The sequence below is a fragment of the Schistocerca gregaria genome, chromosome 3, assembly GCF_023897955.1.
Source record: "Schistocerca gregaria isolate iqSchGreg1 chromosome 3, iqSchGreg1.2, whole genome shotgun sequence".
Classification (NCBI taxonomy): Eukaryota; Metazoa; Arthropoda; class Insecta; order Orthoptera; family Acrididae; genus Schistocerca; species Schistocerca gregaria.
In genome coordinates, this window is record NC_064922.1 from 917128707 (window position 1) to 917142792 (window position 14086).

The 14086-nt window shown below is 41.6% G+C and overlaps 1 protein-coding gene across 1 annotated transcript; it reads left to right on the forward strand.

Annotated features, from left to right (window-relative positions):
• Positions 1 to 5651: 5651 nt before the first annotated feature.
• On the forward strand, positions 5652 to 8412 carry LOC126355510 (cuticle protein 16.5-like). Its single transcript, XM_050005850.1, has 2 exons — positions 5652 to 5716; positions 7833 to 8412. The coding sequence occupies exons 1-2, from the start codon at positions 5705 to 5707 to the stop codon at positions 8259 to 8261; spliced, it is 441 nt and encodes a 146-aa protein (XP_049861807.1). The 5' UTR covers positions 5652 to 5704; the 3' UTR covers positions 8262 to 8412.
• The last annotated feature ends 5674 nt before the right edge of the window (positions 8413 to 14086 follow it).

Here is a 14086-nt window from a genome sequence, read left to right on the forward strand (position 1 = left end):
AAAAATCCCTACGAAAGAATGGCCCTGATTAACATTAACCTATACGTTTCACAAATCACTTACCTCACAAAAATCTTCGTTACTCAAGCTACTGCAATACAGCGAGCGCCACTACTGCCAGCAAAATAAAAGATTCAAACTACTGAAGGCACTAACTACTGATAGGTATAGTTAGCAAATGAAAGATTTTAATACAGAACAGACAATGAATTTACCTTAATAGTCATAATATATATGATAGTTCATGACTTCCAGTCTTACAAATTACAAAACTCCGCCATCTCTCTCCCCACGTCCACCACTGCTGGCGGCTCACCTCCAACTGCGCAACGCTACGCGCTGTTGGCATCCAGCTGCCGCTGCCCAACATTACAATGGCAGACAACAATGCAAACCAGCCACAGACTGCACACGGCAGAGCCAGTGATTTTTATACAGAGCGCTACGTGGCGGCGGCGTTACCAACAAAAAAACCTGAACAGCCTTCTTACATAGCACCCATGCTCCCCACAAAAAAATTTACAAATAGTTTTGGGCAGTGGCCAATACAGATTTGAAAATTTTTTTCATACTTACAATAACAAAGAATGAAATGCACACACTTATCGATACAATGTTGGTCAAAAGCTAAAATTTTCTCACAGTCCATAAAGACAGTCCTGATCATTCATCAAAGAAAAATTGCAGTGTTTTTCTCAAAGTCTGAGTAGTAAAAGAAAATGCACATGGAAGTAGTCTATTTCCATGCAGTCTTGAAGAAGTAATATTGTCCTTCCAACGGAAAGACAGTGCTGACTCTTGACATGCAGACAGGTAATGGGCCACAACAGAGCAAACATCCAGCAGAGTCAGTCGACGTTGAAGACTATCGGTAGGTAGGTGATCACAGAGCAGACCCACTGTAGTCGTAGTAGAGATTACTATTGGTGGGCCACCAGAGGTGCAGACCCACTGCAGTCCTTGTAGAAATAATGGTATTGGTGGGTCATCAAAGGTTTAGACCCACTGTAGTCATTGTAGAAATAATGGTATTGGTGGGTCATCAAAGGTGTAGACCCACTGTAGTCCTTGTAGAAATAATGGTATTGGTGGGTCGTCAAAGGTGTAGACCCACTGTAGTCCTTGTAGAGATGGCCAGCAGCCATCTGTTTGACTGTGAAGGTGCACAATCACCATTGAAGAGTCTTGCGGATAATATAGCAAGTCCATAACCACCACTTGTGCACTCACAAAAATTGTTTTTGTAATGTCCTTACAACCAGCAATGCTGTTATCCAGTCCCTTACTGAATTATTAACACACGTGCAAACACTATCAGTCCCTACGTCTCACATATTGTCCATATACTATGACCAACAGAAACGTGTGCAGTGAAATGTAATTAACAAGTTACTTAATTTGATGAACTCGTGTCAATTACAATTTTATAACATAAGAATACAATAACAAAGGTACAAAATACATCATTAAAGAACATAACAATACAGATAACATTAGCAGTAGTACAGGCTTTACAAAAGAATCGAAATAGCAAATACATCAGTGTTACAAAATTACGACATAAATACATACATAAAAGATCAGAATAACTTTTGAAAAATCAACTTCACACATGACCATTAAAACAGAACAGAATAAATAATTTCTAAACATATTTACAAAGAAAACGACATATTATTAATGCAAATTGTACACTCCTGGAAATGGAAAAAAGAACACATTGACACCGGTGTGTCAGACCCACCATACTTGCTCCGGACACTGCGAGAGGGCTGTACAAGCAATGATCACACGCACGGCACAGCGGACACACCAGGAACCGCGGTGTTGGCCGTAGAATGGCGCTAGCTGCGCAGCATTTGTGCACCGCCGCCGTCAGTGTCAGCCAGTTTGCCGTGGTATACGGAGCTCCATCGCAGTCTTTAACACTGGTAGCATGCCGCGACAGCGTGGATGTGAACCGTATGTGCAGTTGACGGACATTGAGCGAGGGCGTATAGTGGGCATGCGGGAGGCCAGGTGGACGTACCGCCGAATTGCTCAACACGTGGGGCGTGAGGTCTCCACAGTACATCGATGTTGTCGCCAGTGGTCGGCGGAAGGTGCACGTGCCCGTATACCTGGGACCGGACCGCAGCGACGCACGGATGCACGCCAAGACCGTAGGATCCTACGCAGTGCCGTAGGGGACCGCACCGCCACTTCCCAGCAAATTAGGGACACTGTTGCTCCTGGGGTATCGGCGAGGACCATTCGCAACCGTCTCCATGAAGCTGGTCTACGGTCCCGCACACCGTTAGGCCGTCTTCCGCTCACGCCCCAACATCGTGCAGCCCGCCTCCAGTGGTGTCGCGACAGGCGTGAATGGAGGGACGAATGGATACGTGTCGTCTTCAGCGATAGTCGCTTCTGCCTTGGTGCCAATGATGGTCGTATGCGTGTTTGGCGCCGTGCAGGTGAGCGCCACAATCAGGACTGCATACGACCGAGGCACACAGGGCCAACACCTGGCATCATGGTGTGGGGAGCAATCTCCTACACTGGCCGTACACCTCTGGTGATCGTCGAGGGGACACTGAATAGTGCACGGTACATCCAAACCGTCATCGAACCTATAGTTCTACCATTCCTAGACCGGCAAGGGAACTTGCTGTTCCAACAGGACAATGCACGTCCGCATGTATCCTGTGCCATCCAACGTGCTCTAGAAGGTGTAAGTCAACTACCCTGGCCAGCAAGATCTCTGGATCTGTCCCCCATTGAGCATGTTTGGGACTGGATGAAGCGTCGTCTCACGCGGTCTGCACGTCCAGCACGAACGCTGGTCCAACTGAGGCGCCAGGTGGAAATGGCATGGCAAGCCGTTCCACAGGACTACATCCAGCATCTCTACGATCGTCTCCATGGGAGAATAGCAGCCTGCATTGCTGCGAAAGGTGGATATACACTGTACTAGAGCCGACATTGTGCGTGCTCTGTTGCCTGTGACAATGTGGCTGTGGTTCTGTCAGTGTGATCATGTGATGTATCTGACCCCAGGAATGTGTCAATAAAGTTTCCCTTTCCTGGGACAATGAATTCACGCTGTTCTTATTTCAATTTCCAGGAGTGTATTTGAGGATAACAGTATTCCTCATCAAAGTGAAAGTAGCTGAATATTAGAAAATTCTGGACCATAAGTCTTATCAGATGAACATATAAAGACAGGAAGAACATAAATACACAAGGGTACACAAACACATAGTGGGATAACACAATGAAAGGGCAGGGTTTGTTTTACTGCAGTATTTTGCAAACAAAACTTTCTTTACTTCTCAGAGATCTCCCTTCATTCTTCATTATTTCGAAAAAGTCATATCGAAGCCTGCTTTTTGTATTATGCTCACATCCTCTTTCAAAAATAGTTTTTCTCCACTATACAGTACTTTTTTGGCCAAACCATTTTCTTATAGCTTCTCAATGCTTTTCTTCCAATTCATCATAGTTAGTTTCTTATATAGTCTACCCCCTTTTAAGCTAACTTAAATCTACTGAGCTCAGATGCTAAACCATATGAAACGTCCCCTTAGAACAATTTATACACGACTGTGCTTAAGCTGACACACAATATTTTTAGCGCAACGCAATCTGCCTTCCAAAAATCCATACGAAAGAATGGCCCTGATTAACATTAACCTATACGTTTCACAAATCACTTACCTCACAAAAATCTTCGTTACTCAAGCTACTGAAATACAGCGAGCGCCACTACTGCCAGCTAAATAAAAGATTCAAACTACTGAAGGCACTAACTACTGATAGGTATAGTTAGCAAATGAAAGATTTTAATACAGAACAGACAATGTATTTACCTTAATAGTCATAATATATATGATAGTTCATGACATCCAGTCTTACGAATTACAAAACTCCGCCATCTCTCTCCCCACGTCCACCACTGCTGGCGGCTCACCTCCAACTGCGCAACGCTACGTGCTGTTAATATCCAGCTGCCGCTGCCCAACATTACAATGGCAGACAACAATGCAAACCAGCCACAGACTGCACACGGCAGAGCCAGTGATTTTTATACAGAGCGCTACGTGGCGGCGGCGTTACCAACAAAAAAACCTGAACAGCCTTCTTACAACGTAAGAGACAATTAGAGTAGCCGTCTTGGATTGTTTGCAGATCATACTGTATTTACCATCTAATAAAGTCATCAAAATGACTTGCGTAATGATTTAGATAAGATTCTGTATGGTGCGAAAAGTGGCAATTAACCCAAAATAAATAAAAGCGTGAAGTTATTGGCAGGAGTACTAAAAGAAATCCGCTAAATTTCGATTACGCGATAAGTCACCGAAACCTGAAGGCTGCAAATTCAACTAAATACTTCAGGATTACAATTACAAGTAACCTAAATTGGAACGATCACATAGATAATTTTGTGGGCACAGCAAGCCAAAGACTGTGATTCGTTATCAGAACATTCAAAAGAGGCAACATGTCTGCTCAGAGACTGCTTACACCACTCCTATCCGTCCTGTTCTGGAGTACTGCTATGCGGTGTGGGATCCGCGTCAAGTATCACTGACGGATGACATCGAAAAAGTTCAGAGAAGCGTGGCTCATTTTGTATTATGGCGAAATAGTGGACATAGCGCCACAAACATAATACGTGAATAGAAGTGGCAATCATTAAAACAAAGGCGTTTCTCGTTGCGACGGGATCTTCTCATGAAATTTAAATCACCAGTTTTCTCTTCCGATTGCGAAAACATTCTGTTGGCAACCATCCACGTAAGGAGAAATGATCATCACGATAAAATAAGAGAAATGAGAGCTCGCACAGAATAATTTAAGTGCTCGTTTTTCCCGCGCTCCTTTAGAGAGCGGAGCTGTAGAGAGACAGCTTGAAGGTGAAACTTCCTGGCAGATTAAAACTGTGTGCCGGACCGAGACTCGTACTCGGGACCTTAGTCGGTAGAGCACTTACCCGCGAAGGCAAATGCCCCGAGTTCGAGTCTCGGTCCGGCAAACAGTTTTAATCTGCCAGGCAGTTTCATATCAGCACACATTCCGCTGTAGAGTGAAAATTTCATTCTAGCTTGAAGGTGGTTCATTGAACCTTCTGTCAGGTACTTTGTTGTGAATAGCAGAGTAATCACGTAGATGTAGATAGGATCTCTCTAGCAAGCTGAGTACAGTTGTTTAAGGGCAAATGTTTCATAACTCACGTGTAAGTCAGTAGTGACAGAGAAATGCGTGATATTGAATAAGAGTGATAGTCAACTGGCTAGGAAAGGCGTCCTAGGAACAAAGTGCATAGTATATCAGTAGTGGACGGACACTCCGTTTTAATACGTGAGCGAATCAAAGAGTGCCGGAGCAGTTCACGATGCCCGCCACCCACCTCTGTTGCGTCGGCCTAGCGTCCGTCTTGCGGTCAGTTAGAAAATGCGAAGGTCACCACAAATTGTAGGAGAACATTGAGAAACCCCTCGTAGCTAGGCTCCGTAGACCACTGTGTTGTGAAGTAACGGAAATGCGCTGCTCTAGCAACTGGCGTGTCCAAGTCCACGCCCATCGGGGACGCAGCAGAAGGACAGCCACACCACTTTCACCGCCATGCCGCCCGTCTATATAAACTGAACATCAGTGATCGGGCGGCACAGTCCAGCAGCAGAAGCAGCAGCAGCGGACATCCACCACCGACACCACCATGAGGTGCCTGGTGAGTGTGACAGCTCTGTTTGTACATGAAAGTCAGGCTTTCCACTAGGCTTCCTATCAGGTGCTAAGTACTCTATCCGTCCCATTACACAGGTCATCCAAGCCACCATCATTTTCAGCAAGACTGACTATATCGCGTACAAACGATAATATTGTACTGGCTACTCCTGATTCTTTATCCACCTTTTAAATTGTAATGCGTTCATCATTTGTTCTCCGAGATGCAAGTTAAGAAACAGGCTATACGCTAAAACCCGATGCTTCAGATTTGTTTTTAAAGATCTTATGTTTTTCGACTCTCCACGTGCATTTACCTCACTTCACAGGTCACTTGTACGATTTTCTCCACAGTTAACTTTGGCTTCCGATTAACAACAAATTCTTCAGATAAGGAATACTGCCCATTCAAAAAAGAAAGGTTGTCAAACGAACCATACTCATAGAAGGAGCATTACATAGGCGTGTAATAATACTGGGATTGAACTGAACCAAGATACGAACGTTTCACTGAGCGTCTAGGATACAAGATTTGTTTTCTGTCGGGCACGAGGGGTTGAAAGTGGGCGCTGCTATTGCTGTGTTCCTCGATTAAAAGAAAACCACTCATCTGAGTTACACAGCAGTAGTTCACTGTGCATATGAGTATCAGACCCAAAGTATGCTGCAATTTACACAGCAAATATCCGACCACTGTGAACTCTTCATTGAGTGTTGACTAATATTCTTCGGCAGTAGAATTATGGATATATTTTTAAGAATTAGTGAAGGACGCTCAGCAGTGCTATCACAATGTTTACTTACTGTTTAACTGATTTACAGTTCAGTGATAGCAGTCTATATAACTTTACTTCATGTTGAAAGAACAGTACAGCTTCAATGCTCTTTACACGACTGTTACAAGAACTGAAAATTTTAATTTACAAGGTTGTAGTAAAAAATCAAAGAAACTGTTTCCAACATAGAATCCGGACACATCAGTCAGCTTACCGATATTGCTAAGATTTATTTTGGATGAAACTGACTCATATTTTCACAGTAAGTTGTTAGATAAGAAGATAATGAATGGATTTCCAGCAAAATGAGTTGATGACAGGACAACACTTTTGTTGATCAGTTTGACGTAGGAAACAGCCAGAGTTGCGAAATTCAGTGGTTTTTATTTAACTGATGGCTGGTTTCGGTCGATCTGACGATGGGTCTGATACCTGAAACGGGTCATCAGTTAAATAAAAAGAACACTTTTTCGCAACATCGGATGATTTCTACATCGAAAATAATGTCTATCTTGCACCGTTAGTATGAGTTCCAGTTCGACGTCCTTAGACTGAAAAATAGTTTTAGTTATTCTAGCCCTTCCTGCAATACTTACATCTACTGGTCTAGCCAGTGACGATCTGAGAGTTCGTGAATGTACAAAAAAGTGTCCTACATTCTGTCTATTGTTATACTTACCATCTTACATGAACTTAAGTTACATTATGTAGCGCAGCGAAGGTATTCATCGCTTTTGGTAAGCTAGAATCATGTTGGTTCAGTGACTTCTCTCTTCATTCTCTGTTCCCTTGCTATGCAATCATATCCTACTGTACATTTGATAAATTACACAATTTAGAAGTCTTAGTAGTCGCTTTGATGAAAAAGGTGGCAGCTAACGTATCTCATTTCCTACAAAATCCAGATTTTTCGTGGACTGTTTTAAAATCACCAGCAGCTCGTAGTTTCCTGTCTACTGCAGTTTTTTGACACAACATGTTAACAGTCTATCTATTCATAACATATATGTAAGAAAAAAGAAACAACTTTCCAATGGTTTCAAATACAATGCAAGAAATACCCTTGTATGCACATAATTAACAATGATTTTTTCTTGTTGTTGGTAATATATTGTGAGGTATTAGTGTGTGTCGGATTCCTAGTTTAACTTTTCCAATGCTCAACGTATCTACACGCCTTCTGAGATCATTTTCAGGAGCCTTGTGATGTGTCCAGGTGGTAGAACAACTGACAAGTATTGGAGGAGTTTGAAGAATACGATTTGATCTAGCAACTATTACTTTACCGTCAATGACAACGACTTAGTAAGCCTGCTGACGTATGTTGTGGTGATGTGGTTGTAGATCATCCTGAGTGCTATCGTGGCCGTGGCCCTGGCCAAGCCCGGCTTCCTGGGGGCGGGCGTCGCCGCCCCCGCCTACGCCGCAGGCCTCGCTGCCGCCGTCCAGCCCGCTCCCGTCTACGTGGGCGGCATCCACCCCGGCCTCGCCGCCTACGGCCCGGCCAACATCGTCGTCGGACCTGGCGGCTACAACCTGGACACCCCTGACGTGGCCGCCGCCAGGGGCGCCCACTTGGCCGCCGTCGCCCAGACGAGGGCCCGCGACGCTGCCATCAACGGCGCCGCCCTCGCCGCCGCCTCCGCCGCCGCTTACGGCGCGTACGCCGCCCCCGCTGTGGTCGCTGCTCCTGCTGTTGCTGCCGTCGCCCCTGCTGTCTATGGTGGACCTGGAGCTGCCTTCCTGGCTGCCAAGGCTGCTTACCACGGTTAACCTGACTCCGCTGGACAAACATTCCGTTTTATATGACACTGGAACAGATTTATATTGGCATCCGAGATTCCACAGCACAGACAAGAGGCTAATATATACTGGTTTCTGTACATAATAAATTAAAACTAGTAAATTATTTTTTTACAAGTAACACTGTGTTATTTTTCTAGCAAGATCTAATGAATCTCACCCTCAACATCCTCAGAATCCAATTTGCATCCCTAACGATATTATAGATTCTCATATATTTTGTGCTTTGTTGCACTACAGTGTTTATTGATACGTGTTCAAAAACTCTGGAACCTAACGAAATCGAAAAAAGTATGTCTTATAGGTATAAATGTCTGAAACCCTGTGAAAAATTCTTTTGCCACTGATTTTTCTTTTGTATTCAGGTATAGGTATTTATTAGCTGGTCGAGTGTGTCAGTAGCCCATTTGGTTCTATTATACTGCAGAATGATTTCTTTGTCGTCGCCATTGCTCTCGGGATTCATCATATTCACAAATGTGATACTGCTGTTTTTGTGTGTGTGGGGGGAGGGGGGGGGGAGGTGGAATATAACTGCAGCTACGTCCGTTTCTACAAGACAGTCGTCTTTTCAAAAAAAAGTTAGTCAGGAACACGTAATAAATGTTCTTCTGAAGCGATCTGTTACACAACAATCTGAAATGAAATTATGATGAACACAGAAGGTGAGTGAGAGTTTGGCTAACAGTACCTAAATACTGACATAATGTTGCTTCAAATACATCTCAAGTTCTTGTTTCTTGCTGTGTGTGTTGGGCATATAGCGATTCAACAAAAAACTTGTGTGTAAGAAAAGAGGCCAGAATGCATAACGAGCAACAACTCTAGTCGAATCATGTAATAAAATATCTTGTAGTACGATCCGAGAGCTAAACAACAGGAGAAGTAAAATAGCTTGAAGACAATCAGACAAAGTCACTACAGCATTAGTGAGAACGGCGAGAAGGCAGTTCCAATACAATCCTGCAATAAATGTGACCGTTGATGAACAGTTACTACTGTTAAGATATGTCAGCAATAAAGTTAAACAATTCTGTTGTTAATGTGAAGCTAAATAACGAAAGAAAATTGGTTTCGCGTCATATAGACCCAACTGAACTGTAAGGCTAATAAAAATTGTTAATAAATCAATAAAATATATAATTTCAATTTTATGGCGACGACAAATTTCTGTGCTTGTGTAGGAATTCACCCATAATATCCATTCCATCGTTCGCCAGATCAATAACACAAAAGCAAAAAGACGTGAAATGTAGATTACATAATTGCAGCACTTATACAGAGCAACAGAATGCAGGGTACTTTTTCGCGGTGCTATGGATATCAACGTGGAACATACAGCGTCACATATATACCACTATCAATCCCATTCTTTCTCCCGTTCCATGCTTCAGTATTCAAGTCAGATGACATGGGCCCGTATTTTTACTTCCGCAAATGTGTCGAAGACGAACATTACGAATGACATTATTAAAATCAAAATACTATTCACGCTACGGAAATTACCTGCAAAAAGCGAGTTTTGCTACATCAATTTTGTGGCAGAAAGCGACTTTTGGGATCACGGAGAACATCTGGTAGCTTTGTAAATGAGTAGCTTTCGCTTTTGCGTGTGTGATCGTAAATACAAACCTAGGAACGTGAACTGACAACCTAAATGTGCTACTGAGCTCAAAGCCACTTCACTTACATCAAATTGAAATGATACCTGCGTGTGTGAAAACCGATCTCATTGATAATCAAATAAATAAGCGAAACAATAATTTAATGTTCAGCAGGCTTGCTCAGTGCTAACTGTATTAAAAAAACAAACGTAAATGTATAAAAGAAAACAAAGCGTAATTTCGACCTGTGTAAGAATATAACCTAAAACAAACGAAAATTTCTGAACTGACACATGACCCTGGTAAAATAAAGAAACTGACATAACCTACATTGCTCAAAGGAAAAGAAAAAGAAAATCACATGCTATGAATTCACCTGCAAAATTAAGTACTGGCAGAAACAGCAACACAGCAATTCTCCGCAACTGCTGAAAGTTGACTACAGTTGGTCCAGGGAAATTGGGTACGTAATCTTGACACAGAATTCCCATGAAACGCATGACTCAACTTATAAAAGAAAACAATTGTGGACTTTAATATGAAAATTAATTTAATCCAATAACTTTCATGGTACAGTAACTTAACTCAGAAGATCATCCAGTAGAATAGTTATGAAAAAGTCGACTCTGACTCGGGTGAAGTGGATCAATAATAGGAGTCTCCAAAAATAAAATAAACTTTTTACCTCATCAAATGTTTCTGTTTCATAACCTTTTTTATGTCCGTATGCTATCCAGCAATTGTTCTGAGTTAATATACCTCCTCGTAATATATCTGCAACTCACGTAGTTCCAAAAGTGCGTTCATGCATTACACTGCACGAATGCCAGTCTGCTTCACACCGCAACTATCCACTACTGATTGTCAAGGAGTCTACGACTCCATGGTGCTGCCATGGTAGGCACAGATACAATTCCCTAACAACTGTTACTCTGACCACAGTTTTTCAGAAATACAGTTTCCCTTCACAAATATTAATACATCCAATAACGTCATTAAGATAGCCGTCTTGCAACTTCCTATCCTGGAAGTACTGGAGATTAGAAAAGCTGAATTATGAATAAGAAAGGCGGCTAGGTGAAACAATATACGCCGCAAATATCTCATTTTGGCTATTTTTGCTGAAGCGAGTTGTGAAAAAACGGTCGTCAGTTATAATTAGAACCAAGATTTTAATACAATAAGTAAGCTCAAATGTATGTAGATCGCTGTAGCTATGTAGAGACGAAGATGCTAGCACCGGATAGACTAACATGTTGACCTACTTCAAACCAACAAACAGATTATGTTATCTTTCCATTCTAATTCGCTTCCTAGGCGTGCACATAGATACTTAATAGTCGTGACTGCTTCTACTAACACATTTCCAACTATGAAATTAAACAATAGTGGGGCTTCTATTCGTGCCAAATTCATCATCTTTGTTTGAGTAGCTGGTAAACACTTAATATATTCCAAGCGTGTATTCTGTGTACATCTTTCTATATCTAGCTGTAATGTTCTGGGGAATTCCCATAATAGAACAGAATCGTCTCTGAACCACTTTTAAATATTTTTTTCCATCAAGTAATTTTCTTATAACTTTCACACTAGTGACCCTATCTTTGGGATAGGTTCAAGGCTACTTTCAGACCTGATGGTCTGTCCCCATTAAGAATGAAGCAATAAATTATTCCCAGTAATTTTTCTGAATGGGTGCATACTTCAGGGAGTAAGGACTTAACTCGGCAGTACTGTGTACGAGCGTGGTACAACCCTTGTGATGAATTTTTATAGTTAATAGTTAGATGACATGTCACACTGATTTGTAGTTCCGTGTAGCAACTACAAGCTGTCAGCAGAGAGGTAGAAGTGTGTTTTTGTAACTTTAACTGAGAATACGACTTCGTGAGAAGCTATTGAAACAGGTTTGAGCATGCTGGGCCTTGTGAAAGTCACACACACCACTCTAGCCCCACAAGAGGAAAAAGTCGAGATGTCTGTTTTATTGCGTTTTTGTATGTCAGATTTTGTATGTGATCGTACAGTTATTAGCAAATATTGTTATACGTGGACTGTAATGAGCCGCAAGGGGACAAAGTGAGGGCATTGATTCATCAAGTACCTGATGAGGGGGGAATTGATTACGATGATGGAGATGAAGAGCATTCTGTTATTGTCAGTGATTGTGACACATCTTCAGAACTGGAAAAAGATGAAAACGTTGAAATTAGGTCTCTGATATTTATTACCTGGGAACAGATGGAACGACCAAATGGGGAAAAGGATTTTTACGATGTAATATTAGAACAAGGTCACATATTTTACCCACCTTCCAGGCGTCGTTGGTAATGCTAAACAATAAACTACCTTTTTATACTTTCTTGTATTATTGAATGAAATGTTTTGTTTTCAAATATTCGTGTAGACAGTCAGAGAGAGATGTTTCAGTTGGCTGCAGTGGCCAAGCGGTTCTAGGCCCTTCAGTCTGGAACCGCGCGACCGCAGATGTCCTCAGATTAGTTAGGTTTAAGTAGTTCTAAGTTGTGGGGGACTGATGACCTCAGATGTCAAGTCCCATAGTGTTCAGAACAATTTAGAGATGTTTCGTAAGAAAACGTAATAAAAGCTTTAACCAAACATGACATGATGGCAGTGAATTTGTGCATTTAAACAGGATCCTCCAAGGCAAACAGATTGAATTTCGAAGACCTAAAGACATCTGAAGGAAATAGAAAAAAGATTTTTTGGTCTACTATGGCGCCAATAATCTCCATCCTCCTTCCTAACTCCAGTTATCTTCCACAATTTATGAAAAATTCGAGAAGAGCGAAAATTACAAAACGCTTTGTAGTTTACTTATCTTTTTGTTTAGAGCTGGCTCCAGTTCTTCTTGTCTAGGGGTCTGGTTCTTGAAACTGAAATTTTCACTTTTTAGGTCCTCATAATTGAATTGATCTAATTAATTTGAATATTGTTGTTGCGGAATGTTTGTTGTTACATTAATAAGTTTTGTTACATTTTAGTATATCATACAGTCTTTTGAATTTTCACATTATCAAAGATGAAATTAAATTGTCCCCCTAAAATACAAAGACATATCCGACCACATCAGAGGCATGCTTACTACTCCTTCACTCAGCGTTGCTAACCACATTCCAAAGGGTTTATAATTGTTCTTCACAGATGAATTTCTATTGACTTCTGATATTATTTTGTAAATGAATCCACAAATAAACATAGTAAACAGTACTAGATTGCGTAATTAATAATAGAAATGTTGAGGGTGCCAAATAAATCGTAATTTCAAATGTTCCTAAAAAAATAATTTTTAGTGTACTTTCAAAGCCAATGTAGATTATGACATCGAAAATAAAGTAATTCCTTCTCATAAACATTAGCTTGAAATATAACATATTCTGTAAAAAATAAAAAAGTTTTCAGAAAAGCTGCTGACAAAATATTGACCTGCCCAAAATTCGAAAAACGATAGTGGTATCAACAACTACTGTTGAAGAAAGGTAATGCTAGAGGAGGATGTCCGTTACACCACTCACCCTAAAAATTGAATGTACTATTGCGGTGTGGTCATTTTGACGACCTGGATACTCGGTCAGTAAGGAAGGACGAAGAAATAGTGGTTCCAATGAGAGACATTGTCGACCAGTTTCTGAGTAACTTCAACAAACATTTCTGTCAGTGAATATTTTGCAATGGATGAGAAATCAGAAGCAAAAGATTCAATATTTGCAACTGTTATATAATGATTAATAAATAATATTCAGTTTTATTGTTATCGCTGTGTCTTAATATTATAGAACAGTATTGATCCATAGTAATTTCAAATATTCAAAATATGCAAAACACGAGATGGGGTGTTCTACACCCAACACACCACTTGCGTTAGAATTCCAGGCCACACCACAGCCGGGTTAGGGAGCGAAACAGTCGTATGGACACTAGGCCGGAAATTCATTCCGTTATCAGCGCCAAGCAGGTGTCCCACCAGCGTGGTGTGATACAGAATACAGCGCAGAGCACTGTCCATGACAACTGCTATTAGCTCTATTACGTCCTTACAACGCGCGCGGGCCTCATTACCTATGGACGTGCCTCCAAGGTGACAGCTCTATCACTTGTTCGCCGCATAGGCCACCAGGGTGCTGAGATTACCGTAACTCATCCTATTCACAGTTATCTTTACGAACCACG